The sequence below is a fragment of the Nerophis lumbriciformis genome, linkage group LG22 (genome assembly GCF_033978685.3).
Source record: "Nerophis lumbriciformis linkage group LG22, RoL_Nlum_v2.1, whole genome shotgun sequence".
Lineage (NCBI taxonomy): Eukaryota > Metazoa > Chordata > Actinopteri > Syngnathiformes > Syngnathidae > Nerophis > Nerophis lumbriciformis.
Window position 1 is genome coordinate 4,475,374 of NC_084569.2, and position 13,600 is coordinate 4,488,973.

The following is a 13,600-nucleotide window of genomic DNA, read 5'->3' on the forward strand; positions in this document are numbered from 1 at the left end:
TTTAGCCACAAAAAGGTAATGACACCAATGTTATCTATTGGAATTGTTTAGTACTGTTATACTGTTAAAAGTTTTTATACTATTTATGCTTTCAAGTCCAAGTTGAAGAAATCTTGTTAAATGTTGACAGCATAACTACCAAAATACAGAAGTATGTCCTTAATATTTTTGCAGTGCTATTTCTGTTGAAAAGTTCAAATGATTACATTAGAGATGTGATGTGCCACTTTTCAAGTGTCTGATGGCTTCAATTAATTTTCATTCATTTTTCATATTTTGAATTCTTTTGAAAGGCTTACAAAAAAACTACATTTGAATTGTAATTCCATGCTATTGACAGGACTATTAATTTTAATGAAGTTAGCTTACCATGTTTACAGTATGATAATTGTGATAGAAATGTGAATTTTAGGCACAGAATATTTTTTACAATTGAACAAGGCAGTAGATTATACAAGCTTGGACAGAAAGTTAATAATGACACCAATTTTATTTTTTTATGGAATTGTTTAGTACTGTTTTACCATTTGTTTACTGTAAAAAGTGTTTATACTTTCAATGAACAAATTGAAGTTTTGTGAAAGGTTGACAGGATAACTGGCATTAACTGTCAAAATAATTTCAAACTATTGAAGTTAGCTTACAGAATAAACATGTCAATCAACCCATATGATTTTTGCTGTAATATTTTTGTTTTGAAAAGTCACTGTGACTGATAGAAAAGTGATGGTTTTAGCAACATTTTAACCTGTCTGAATGCTAATAATCATTTTGCGTCGGGGGGCGAAGCCCTGAACCCTCCACCAGGACTTTGTCCTGGACCTACCGGGGCCTGCGGCCCTTGGACCCTGGCTACTAGGTTTTTCTGATTTCAAAAGTTGGCAGGTATGTAATAATGTGCCACACTGTGAACCCACACCAAACAAGAATGACAAACAAATTTCGGGAGAACATCTGCACAGTAACACAACATAAACACAACAGGACAAATACCCAGAATCCCATGCAGCCCTAACTCTTCCGGGATACATTATACACCCCCGCTACCAAGCCCCGCCCACCTCAACCGACGCACAGAGAGGGGGTGGGGGGTTGGGGGGGCGGGGGGGGGTTGGTGGTAGCAGGGGTGTATAATGTAGCCCGGAAGAGTCAGGGCTGCATGGAATTCTGGGTATTTGTTCTGTTGTGTTTATGTTGTGTTAAGGTGCAGATGTTCTCCCGAAATGTGTTTGTCATTTTTGTTTGGTTTTGGTTCAAAGTGTGGCGCATTATTAGTAAGAGTGTTAAAGTTGTTTTATATGACCACCGTCAGTGTAACCTGTGTGGCTGTTGACCAAGTATGCCTTGCTGTCACGTACGTGTGCAAGCAGAAGGTGTATGTTGTATAACAAGTATTGGGCTGGCACGCTGTTTATACAGATTGCAGAGGGCGCCAAATGTTGTACCATCATGGCACGCCCTTATTATAGCCGTAAGGGTGAAAGTCGGTGACTATTAATCCCGGGAGTTTTCTGCGAGAGGCACTGAAATTCGGAAGTCTCACGGGGAAAATTGGGGGGTTCAGCAAGTAAGCTGCTGAGCCGCATCAGAGTGATCAAAGAGCCGCATGCGGCTCCGGAGCCGCGGGTTGCCGACCCCTGACCCAGAAGGTAGAAAAGCGCTATACAAGTATAACCCATGAATACAATATTTTATAGTATAGTGTGGCTTACTTTTCAGTACGTACAGAGTAATTCCCCCGACTAAACATGAGCTGGTCTCCTGGGTTTAGAGGCTTTAATCTGATTGGTTGCTGAGGTGGTGTAGTCCCAGAACCAGGTGCTGCCAGCCACATTGAGGTGGTGTAGTCCCAGGTGCTGCCAGCCACGGAGGTTTGGACTCCTAGCAACCATAGGGGACCCCGCACCGAGGCGCTCGTGCAAAAACATGCTTTGAAATAAAAATAGGGACAACAAGACCTCCTTGAAAACCAACAATCGCATCATGTTGAAGAAGGAAGGACTCTAAAGGGTCAGCCTGCCTACGAGCAAACATGGCTGTCAAGGCCACGCACTTAACTGCCACCCTGATGGGCGTCTCTGTGTTCCTACGCAGTAAAACCACACAGAGAAACAAACAGATCGCCATGGGGAGGAAGAAGTTCAACATGGACCCTAAAAAGGTCAGGAACCATCCAGGAACTTGGTGACATCATTGGTTTTTAAAACTATTCTCTATTTACAGGGGATCCAGTTCCTCCTGGAGAACGACCTTCTGCAAAACACCCCGGAGGACATCGCCCAGTTCCTCTACAAAGGCGAGGGGCTGAACAAGACAGTGATCGGGGACTACTTAGGGGAACGGTGAGGTCTTCCTGAAATGTCTCACCCTATCTTCATCGCTGTCATGAGGGGGAATTAGCTGTGTGGACTGATGAGGCGCACCGGGTTATAAGGCGCAGTGTTGAGTTTTGAGAAGAAGAAAAAAAAGATTTTAAGTGCGCCTTATAGTCCGGAAAATATGGTGTTTGGAGCGAAGAGCACAATTGAGCTCAGAGGTTGTGTCATGTCTGTGTAATCATGTTTTGTTTTAAGTCATGTTTTGTTTAGTTTCTGGCTTTTCACTCCCTTGTCTTGTTTGCATTAGTTTCACCTGTTCCACGTTTGGACTCATTGTACACTCTTGTTTGTCACCATAGCAACCATTAGTTTTCACCTGTCACGTCACGCACCTGTTTTCGTTAATCGTGTCTGTGTTATTTAAGCTTTTCATTTTCTGTTGTTCGTCCTGACGACATCCCCGCATTTATGCCCCCTGTCACACTCTACGTACCTCTGCGCACTTCATGCCATGTCAAGTAAGTTTTGTTTCGATTCATGCCACAGTTAGTGTTTTGTTTAATTGTTCATAGTTTCTGCCAATGTGCAAGTTTTGTGTTTATAGTCTAGTTTTGTACCTCCGCCCCTGTGCGCGCTTTTTGTTTGATCATTTTCTTTGTAGTTATAGTGTTAAATAAATAATGTATTTACCTTCACGCCACATCCGGTCCAAATGTTCATTTGCACCTCGGGAGAACAAACCAAGCCAAAGTCCAAGTCATGACAGAGGGTCTTGGTGTCGTCGAGCTGCGACTGGCGGCACTTGGCGTCGTGGAGCTGCAACTGGCGGCACTTGGCGTCTTGGAGCTGCGACTGGCGGCACTTGGCGTCTTGGAGCTGCGACTGGCGGCACTTGGCGTCGTGGAGCTGCGACTGGCGGCACTTGGCGTGGAGCTGCGACTGGCGGCACTTGGCGTCGTGGAGCTGCGACTGGCGGCACTTGGCGTCGTGGAGCTGCGACTGGCGGCACTTGGCGTCGTGGAGCTGCGACTGGCGGCACTTGGCGTCTTGGAGCTGCGACTGGCGGCACTTGGCGTCGTGGAGCTGCGACTGGCGGCACTTGGCGTCTTGGAGCTGCGACTGGCGGCACTTGGCGTCTTGGAGCTGCGACTGGCGGCACTTGGCGTCGTGGAGCTGCGACTGGCGGCACTTGGCGTGGAGCTGCGACTGGCGGCACTTGGCGTTGTGGAGCTGCGACTGGCGGCACTTGGCGTCGTGGAGCTGCGACTGGCGGCACTTGGCGTCTTGGAGCTGCGACTGGCGGCACTTGGCGTCGTGGAGCTGCGACTGGCGGCACTTGGCGTCTTGGAGCTGCGACTGGCGGCACTTGGCGTCTTGGAGCTGCGACTGGCGGCACTTGGCGTCTTGGAGCTGCGACTGGCGGCACTTGGCGTCTTGGAGCTGCGACTGGCGGCACTTGGCGTCTTGGAGCTGCGACTGGCGGCACTTGGCGTCGTGGAGCTGCGACTGGCGGGACTTGGCGTGGTCTGTCATGACTTGGACTTTGGCTTGGTTTGTTCTCCCGAGGTGCAAATGAACATTTGGACCGGATGTGGCGTGAAGGTAAATACATGATTTATTTAACACTATAACTACAAAGAAAATGATCAAACAAAAAGCGCGCACAGGGGCGGAGGTACAAAACTAGACTATAAACACAAAACTTGCACATTGGCAGAAACTATGAACAATTAAACAAAACACTAACTGTGGCATGAATCGAAACAAAACTTACTTGACATGGCATGAAGTGCGCAGAGGTACATAGAGTGTGACAGGGGGCATAAATGCGGGGGATGTCGTCAGGACGAACAACAGAAAATGAAAAGCTTAAATAACACAGACATGATTAACGAAAACAGGTGCGTGACGTGACAGGTGAAAACTAATGGTTGCTATGGTGACAAACAAGAGTGTACAATGAGTCCAAACGTGGAACAGGTGAAACTAATGGGTAATCATGCAAACAAGACAAGGGAGTGAAAAGCCAGAAACTAAACAAAACATGACTTAAAACAAAAACATGATTACACAGACATGACAGGTTGAGGTACTGTTGTATGGCTTTTGCTGTCAATTTAAAACACGCATCAAAATCGTTTAAATTCCACTTTCACTCCAGAAGCACTGAGAGTGAATATTGCAATTATCAATGCCAACAAGGTAATTGACTCAGAAATGTAATAATAAAATAAGATAAAACAGCTGGACCGAACAGTTTAAAAACAACATTTCTCAAGCAGCTATTGCAAGGAATTGAGGGATTTCACCATCTACGTTGTGGGGCTGTCTTGGTTGACAAGACTCTGCAACATCGCGTGGACATCGGGGGCGGTACCTCTGGATTGGCAGACCGGGGGTGGTGGTTCCTCTCTTTAAGAAGGGGAACCGGAGGGTGTGTTCCAACTATCGTGGGATCACACTCCTCAGCCTTCCCGGTAAGGTCTATTCAGGTGTACTGGAGAGGAGGCTACGCCGGATAGTCGAACCTCGGATTCAGGAGGAACAGTGTGGTTTTCGTCCTGGTCGTGGAACTGTGGACCAGCTCTATACTCTCGGCAGGGTCCTTGAGGGTGCATGGGAGTTTGCCCAACCAGTCTACATGTGTTTTGTGGACTTGGAAAAGGCATTGGACCGTGTACCCCGGGAAGTCCTGTGGGGAGTGCTCAGAGAGTATGGGGTAACGGACTGTCTTATTGTGGCAGTTCGCTCCCTGTATGATCAGTGCCAGTGAGGGTTGGACTCCGCCAAGGCTGCCCTTTGTCACCGATTCTGTTCATAACCTTTATGGACAGAATTTCTAGGCGCAGTCAGGGCGTTGAGGGTATCTGGTTTGGTGGCTGCAGGATTAGGTCTCTGCTTTTTGCAGATGATGTGGTCCTGATGGCTTCCTCCGGCCAAGATCTTCAGCTCTCACTGGATCGGTTCGCAGCCGAGTGTGAAGCGACTGGGATGGGAATCAGCACCTCCAAGTCCGAGTCCATGGTTCTCTCCCGGAAAAGGGTGGAGTGCCATCTCTGGGTTGGGGAGGAGATCTTGCCCCAAGTGGAGGAGTTCAAGTACCTCGGAGTCTTGTTCACGAGTGGGGGAAGAGTGGATCGTGAGATCGACAGGCGGATCGGTGCGGCGTCTTCAGTAATGCGGACACTGTATCGATCCGTTGTGGTGAAGAAGGAGCTGAGCCGGAAGGCAAAGCTCTCGATTTACCGGTCGATCTACGTTCCCATCCTCACCTATGGTCATGAGCTTTGGGTCATGACCGAAAGGACAAGATCACGGGTACAAGCGGCCGAAATGAGTTTCCTCCGCCGAGTGGCGGGGCTCTCCCTTAGAGATAGGGTGAGAAGCTCTGTCATCCGGGGGGAGCTCAAAGTAAAGCCGCTGCTCCTCCACATGGAGAGGAGCCAGATGAGGTGGTTCGGGCATCTGGTCAGGATGCCACCTGAACGCCTCCCTAGGAAGGTGTTTCGGGCACGTCCGACCGGTAGGAGGCCACGGGGAAGACCCAGGACACGCTGGGAAGACTATTTCTCCCGGCTGGCCTGGGAACGCCTCGGGATCCCCCGGGAGGAGCTGGACGAAGTGGCTGGGGAGAGGGAAGTCTGGGCTTCCCTGCTTAAGCTGCTGCCCCCGCGACCCGACCTCGGATAAGCGGAAGAAGATGGATGGATGGATGGATGGATGGACCATCTACGCTCCGTAATATCATCAAAAAGTTCACGACTTTTCGATACTTTTCTAAATAAAAGGGACCACAAAAAATGGCATTATTGTCTTTAATGTTAAGGTTGGAGGAGGGAGTTGTGACGGCACAGAACCACAAGGGGGCAATATCGCTCTATGTATTTATTATATATATAAACAATAATAATATAATAAGTAATGAACAATAATATTTAATTATTATTACAGTTATTGCAAGGAATTTCGGGATTTCACCATCTACGCTCCGTAATATCATCAAAAAGTTCAGAGAATCTGGAGAAATCACTGCACGTAAGCGGCAAGGCCGACAACCAACATTGAATGCCCGTGACCTTGGATCCCTCGGGCGGTACTGCATCCAAAAGCGACATCAGTGTGTAAAGGATATCACCACATGGGCTCAGGAACACTTCAGAAACCCACTGTCAGTAACTACAGTTGGTCGCTACATCTGTAAGTGCGAGTTAAAACTCTCCTATGCAAAGTGAAAGCCATTTATCAACAACACCCAGAAACGCCGCCGAGCTCATCTAAGATGGACCGATGCAAAGTGGAAGAGCGTTCTGTGGTCTCGACGAGTCCACATTTCAAATTGTTATTTTTTTTGCAAATATTAGCTCATTCGGAATTTGACGACTGCAACATGTTTTCAAAAAAGCTGGCACGAGTGGCAAAAAAGACTGAGAAAGTTGAGGAAGGCTCATCAAACACTTATTTGGAACATGCCACAGGTGAACGGGGGAATTGGACAAAATTAATAAAATCAAAGAAATACATATTATATAGAGACATACTGTAATAACTTGAAGTAAATAAAGACGATAACATTAAAAAAATAAAATAAATAAATGAACTAAAAGCAGTCTTTTTCTCACAACGTGTCGACTTTTTTCTTATGAAATTCGGAACGATTTCTCACATTTTTTCTGTTTCTGTAATATTTTCTCGATTAAATTCCACTTTCACTGCAGAAGCACTGAGAGTGAATATTGCAATTATCAATGCCAACAAGGTAATTGACTCAGAAATGTAATAATAAAATAAGATAAAACAGCTGGACCGAACAGTTTAAAAACAACATTTCTCAAGCAGCTATTGCAAGGAATTTCGGGATTTCACCATCTACGGTCCGTAATATCATCAAAAAGTTCACGACTTTTCGATACTTTTCTAAATAAAAGGGACCACAAAAAATGGCATTATTGTCTTTAATGTTAAGGTTGGAGGAGGGAGTTGTGACGGCACAGAACCACAAGGGGGCAATATCGCTCTATGTATTTATTATATATATATAAACAATAATAATATAATAAATAATGAACAATAATATTTAATTATTATTACAGTTATTGCAAGGAATTTCGGGATTTCACCATCTACGCTCCGTAATATCATCAAAAAGTTCACGACTTTTCGATACTTTTCTAAATAAAAGGGACCACAAAAAATGGCATTATTGTCTTTAATGTTAAGGTTGGAGGAGGGAGTTGTGACGGCACAGAACCACAAGGGGGCAATATCGCTCTATGTATTTATTATATATATATAAACAATAATAATATAATAAATAATGAACAATAATATTTAATTATTATTACAGTTATTGCAAGGAATTTCGGGATTTCACCATCTACGCTCCGTAATATCATCAAAAAGTTCACGACTTTTCGATACTTTTCTAAATAAAAGGGACCACAAAAAATGGCATTATTGTCTTTAATGTTAAGGTTGGAGGAGGGAGTTGTGACGGCACAGAACCACAATGGGGCAATATTGCTCTATGTATTTATTATATATATAAACAATAATAATATAATAAATAATGAACAATAATATTTAATTATTATTACAGTTATTGCAAGGAATTTCGGGATTTCACCATCTACGCTCCGTAATATCATCAAAAGGTTCAGAGAATCTGGAGAAATCACTGCATGTAAGCGGCAAGGCCGAAAACCAACATTGAATGCCCGTGACCTTGGATCCCTCGGGCGGTACTGCATCAAAAAGCGACATCAGTGTGTAAAGGATATCACCACATGGGCTCAGGAACACTTCAGAAACCCACTGTCAGTAACTACAGTTGGTCGCTACATCTGTAAGTGCAAGTTAAAACTCTACTATGCAAAGCGAAAGCCATTTATCAACAACACCCAGAAACGCCGCCGGCTTCGCTGGGCCCGAGCTCATCTAAGATGGACCGATGCAAAGTGGAAGAGCGTTCTGCGGTCTCGACGAGTACACATTTCAAATTGTTATTTTTTTTGCAAATATTAGCTCATTCGGAATTTGACGACTGCGACATGTTTTAAAAAAAGCTGGCACGAGTGGCAAAAAAGACTGAGGAAGTTGAGGAAGGCTCCTCAAAGACTTATTTGGAACATCCCACAGGTGAACGGGGGAATTGGACAAAATTAATAAAATCAAAGAAATAAATATGTATATAGAGACATACTGTAATAACTGGAAGTAAATAAAGACGATAACATTTAAAAAAAATAACGTAGTGATGGGTTGATGAGGCGTCATGAAGCGTTTCGACACATTGCAAAACTGTATTGATACTGTGTCGATACTGTGTCACTAAATACTGACATCTGCTGGACATTAAAAATCCCTACAGGCAACCTATGGACCGACTCAACTGACACTGATTTGATGCCCTAGTACAGGGGTCACCAACCTTTTTGAAACCAAAAACTACTTCTTGGGTACTGATTAATGCGAAGGGCTACCAGTTTGATACACACTTAAATAAATAAATATATTGTCATTTGTAAGTTACACGTAAGTGTGATTTAAACAAGAATAGCTAAATAAATACATTTATATATATAAAAAAATGGGTATTTCTGTCTGTCATTCCGTCGTACATTTTTTTTTCCTTTTACGGAAGGTTTTTTGTAGAGAATAAATGATGAAAAAAACACTTAATTGAACGGTTTAAAAGAGGAGAAAATATGAAAAGATTTAAAATAAAATTTTGAAACATAGTTTATCTTCAATTTTGACTCTTTATAATTCAAAATTCAACCGACAAAAAGAAGAGAAAAACTAGTTTATTTGAATCTTTTTGAAAAAATTAAAAAAAGAATTCATGGAACATCATTGGTAATTTTTCCTGATTAAAATAAATTTTAGAATTTTGATGACATGTTTTAAATTGGTTAAAATCCAATCTGCACTTTGTTAGAATATTTAACAAATTGGACCAAGCTATATTTCTAACAAAGACAAATCAGTATTTCTTCTAGATTTTCCAGAACAAAAATTTTAAAAGAAATTCAAAATACTTTGAAATAAGATTTAAATTTGATTCTACAGATTTTCTAGATTTGCCAGAATAATTTTTTTTTAATTTTAATCATAGTAAGTTTGAAGAAATATTTCACAAATATTCTTCGTCGAAAAAAACAGAAGCTAAAATATTTATTATTCTTTACAATAAAAAAAAAAATACTTGAACATTGATTTAAATTGTCAGGAAAGAAGAGGAAGAAATTTAAAAGGTAAAAAGGTATATTTGTTTAAAAATCCTAAAATCATTTTTAAGGTTGCATTTTTTCTCTAAAATTGTATTTCTAAAAGTAATAAGAAGCAAAGTAAAAAAAATAAATGAATTTATTTAAACAAGTGAAGACCCATCCATCCATCCATTTTCTACCGCTTATTCCAAGTGAAGACCAAGTCTTTAAAATATTTTCTTGGATTTTCAAATTCTATTTGAGTTTTGTCTCTTTTAGAATTAAAAATGTCGAGCAAAGCGAGACCAGCTTGCTAATAAATAAATGACATTTAAAAAATAGAGGCAGCTCACTGGTAAGTGCTGCTCTTTGAGCTATTTTTAGAACAGGCCAGCGGGCGACTGATCTGGTCCTTACGGGCTACCTGGTGACCGCGGGCACCGCGTTGGTGACCCCTGCCCTAGTATATACAATAATATAAACCAAGTCATTGTATTTCATTTAGGATTATTTCATATCTTCATTTAAATAAAAATATATTTGTATCTTTTTTAGATACAGTCAATAAATAATGTGAACATGTATCATAACATGGAAATCTAAGAGAACGTGTTGTGGATGATTGTGGACTGGGAATTTATTTTATTTTATTTTTTTACACATTTTTATAGAAAAAAAAAAGAAAAAGTTTTCCCGACGTATTACATTTTAGACGATTTCTCTTCTTAGTTATTATTTCTCCGGCTGTAGAAAAGAGCCGCTCACAGGGCACAGAGGAGGCGTCAGTGCGACACAGTTGGCGTATCGGTCACGTGACCAAAACAGCTCATGATCGGTCACGTGCCTTTCTAAAAGCGGTACGCGCACCAACACAGGGTTTTGCTCTATGAGCTCGACGCATGCGCCGATGCATCGGTGTTGCCGGACCCATCACTACCGAGACGTGGTGTCAACAGTTGATCATGTGATCACCTCCTCTCCCTCAGGGACGACTTCAACATCAAGGTCCTGCAGGCCTTTGTGGAGCTGCACGAGTTCGCCGATCTCAACCTCGTACAAGCCTTGAGGTGAGTTGGCCTAAACGGACAATGGAAACCATGCACACGTTTGTGTTGACCTGACTTTGGACGTACACCAAACATTACACAAGTAAATAAGGTAAGTTGCAATAATTTCACATTAAAAATGTGAAAACGGTACTGCTGTTTTTATGGTTTAAAAAAAAAAAAAAAAAAAAAAGAAGAAGCTCAGTTGCCAGAATTTTACTGTAAAATTTACATTTTTTTTTTTTTACTGTAAATAAAAAAAAACTTGCAATTTTACAGTAACATTTTGGCACCTGAGCTGCCTTTTGTAAAAAAATTTTATTTTAACTGCAAATCAACAACTTTTTTTTTTTTTTACTGTAAATAAAAAAAAACTTGCAATTTTACAGTAACATTTTGGCACCGGAGCTGCCTTTTGTAAAAAAAAAAATTTTTTTTAACTGCAAATCAACAACTTTTTTTTTTTCTTACTGTAAATAAAAAAAAAACTTGCAATTTTACAGTAACATTTTGGCACCTGAGCTCCCTTTTGTAAAAAAAATTTTTTTTTAACTGCAAATCAACAACTTTTTTTTTTTTTTGCTGTAAATAAAAAAAACCTTGCAATTTTACAGTAACATTTTGGCACCTGAGCTGCTTTTTGTAAAAAAAAAATTTTTTTTAACTGCAAATCAACATTTTTTTTTACTGTAAATAAAAAAAAACTTGCAATTTTACAGTAACATTTTGGCACCTGAGCTGCCTTTTGTAAAAAAAAATTTTTTTAACTGCAAATCAACAACTTTTTTTTTTTACTGTAAATAAAAAAAAAAACTTGCAATTTTACAGTAACATTTTGGCACCTGAGCTGCCTTTTGTAAAAAAATTTTTTTTTTAACTGCAAATCAACAACTTTTTTTTTTACTGTAAATAAAAAAAAACTTGCAATTTTACAGTAACATTTTGGCACCTGAGCTGCCTTTTGTAAAAAAATTTTTTTTTTTAACTGCAAATCAACAACTTTTTTTTTTTACTGTAAATTAAAAAAAACTTGCAATTTTACAGTAACATTTTGGCACCTGAGCTGCCTTTTGTAAAAAAAATTTTTTTTTTAACTGCAAATCAACAACTTTTTTTTTTTTTTACTGTAAATAAAAAAAAACTTGCAATTTTACAGTAACATTTTGGCACCTGAGCTCCCTTTTGTAAAAAAAAATTTTTTTAAATTGCAAATCAACAACTTTTTTTTTTTACTGTAAATAAAAAAAACCTTGCAATTTTACAGTAACATTTTGGCACCTGAGCTGCCTTTTGTAAAAAAAAATTTTTTTTAACTGCAAATCAACAACTTTTTTTTTTTTACTGTAAATAAAAAAAAAACTTGCAATTTTACAGTAACATTTTGGCACCTGAGCTGCCTTTTGTAAAAAAAAAAATTTTTTTAACTGCAAATCAACAACTTTTTTTTTTTTTTACTGTAAATAAAAAAAAACTTGCAATTTTACAGTAACATTTTGGCACCTGAGCTGCCTTTTGTAAAAAAAAAATTTTTTTAACTGCAAATCAACAACTTTTTTTTTTACTGTAAATAAAAAAAAACTTGCAATTTTACAGTAACATTTTGGCACCTGAGCTGCCTTTTGTAAAAAAAAATTTTTTTTAACTGCAAATCAACAACTTTTTTTTTTACTGTAAATAAAAAAAAACTTGCAATTTTACAGTAACATTTTGGCACCTGAGCTGCCTTTTGTAAAAAAAAATTTTTTTTAACTGCAAATCAACAACTTTTTTTTTTACTGTAAATAAAAAAAAACTTGCAATTTTACAGTAACATTTTGGCACCTGAGCTGCCTTTTGTAAAAAAAAATTTTTTTTAACTGCAAATCAACAACTTTTTTTTTTTACTGTAAATAAAAAAAAACTTGCAATTTTACAGTAACATTTTGGCACCTGAGCTGCCTTTTGTAAAAAAAAAAATTTTTTAACTGCAAATCAACAACTTTTTTTTTTTTTACTGTAAATAAAAAAAAACTTGCAATTTTACAGTAGCATTTTGGCACCTGAGCTGCCTTTTGTAAAAAAAAATTTTTTTTAACTGCAAATCAACAACTTTTTTTTTTTACTGTAAATAAAAAAAAAAATTGCAATTTTACAGTAACATTTTGGCACCTGAGCTGCCTTTTGTAAAAAAAAAAATGTTTTAACTGCAAATCAACAACTTTCTTTTTTTACTGTAAATAAAAAAAACTTGCAATTTTACAGTAACATTTTGGCACCTGAGCTCCCTTTTGTAAAAAAAAAATTTTTTTAACTGCAAATCAACAACTTTTTTTTTTTTTTTACTGTAAATAAAAAAAAACTTGCAATTTTACAGTAACATTTTGGCACCTGAGCTGCCTTTTGTAAAAAAATTTTTTTTTTAACTGCAAATCAACAACTTTTTTTTTTTTACTGTAAATAAAAAAAAACTTGCAATTTTACAGTAACATTTTGGCACCTGAGCTCCCTTTTGTAAAAAATTTTTTTTTTTAACTGCAAATCAACAACTTTTTTTTTTTACTGTAAATTAAAAAAAACTTGCAATTTTACAGTAACATTTTGGCACCTGAGCTCCCTTTTGTAAAAAAAATTTTTTTTTAACTGCAAATCAACAACTTTTTTTTTTTTTTACTGTAAATAAAAAAAAACTTTTTTACCATAAAATCCATTGCTACTTTTACATTGCACAATTTGATGGATCACTTGCTTTGAAGTCATTATTATTAGTATTTATTTCTATTTAAAAAATGGTTTGAATGTTTGATCATATATTTTTGCATAATTAGACAATATTTAAGTGAACATAATTTGCGATTACATGGAGTACGGTGAGGCCATGGAAAACGACTTCCGGACGGCTTCGAAGCAATTCTGGACCACCATCCGCCGCCTCAGGAAGGGGAAGCAGTGCACGATCAACACCGTGTGTGGTGAGGATGGTGTTCTGCTGACCTCGACTGCGGATGTTGTGGATCGGTGGAGGGAATACTTCGAAGACCTCCTCAATCCC

General features: G+C 39.1%; 1 protein-coding gene across 1 annotated transcript in view; it reads left to right on the forward strand.

The window, feature by feature from the left end:
- cyth3b (cytohesin 3b) overlaps positions 1-13,600 on the forward strand; it is a 116,530-nt gene that overhangs the window by 63,337 nt on the left and 39,593 nt on the right. The window contains exons 4-6 of the mRNA XM_061974378.1: positions 2,095-2,161; positions 2,224-2,342; positions 10,513-10,593. Coding sequence (XP_061830362.1) covers positions 2,095-2,161; positions 2,224-2,342; positions 10,513-10,593 — 267 coding nt within the window. The remainder of the gene's footprint in view (positions 1-2,094; positions 2,162-2,223; positions 2,343-10,512; positions 10,594-13,600) is intronic.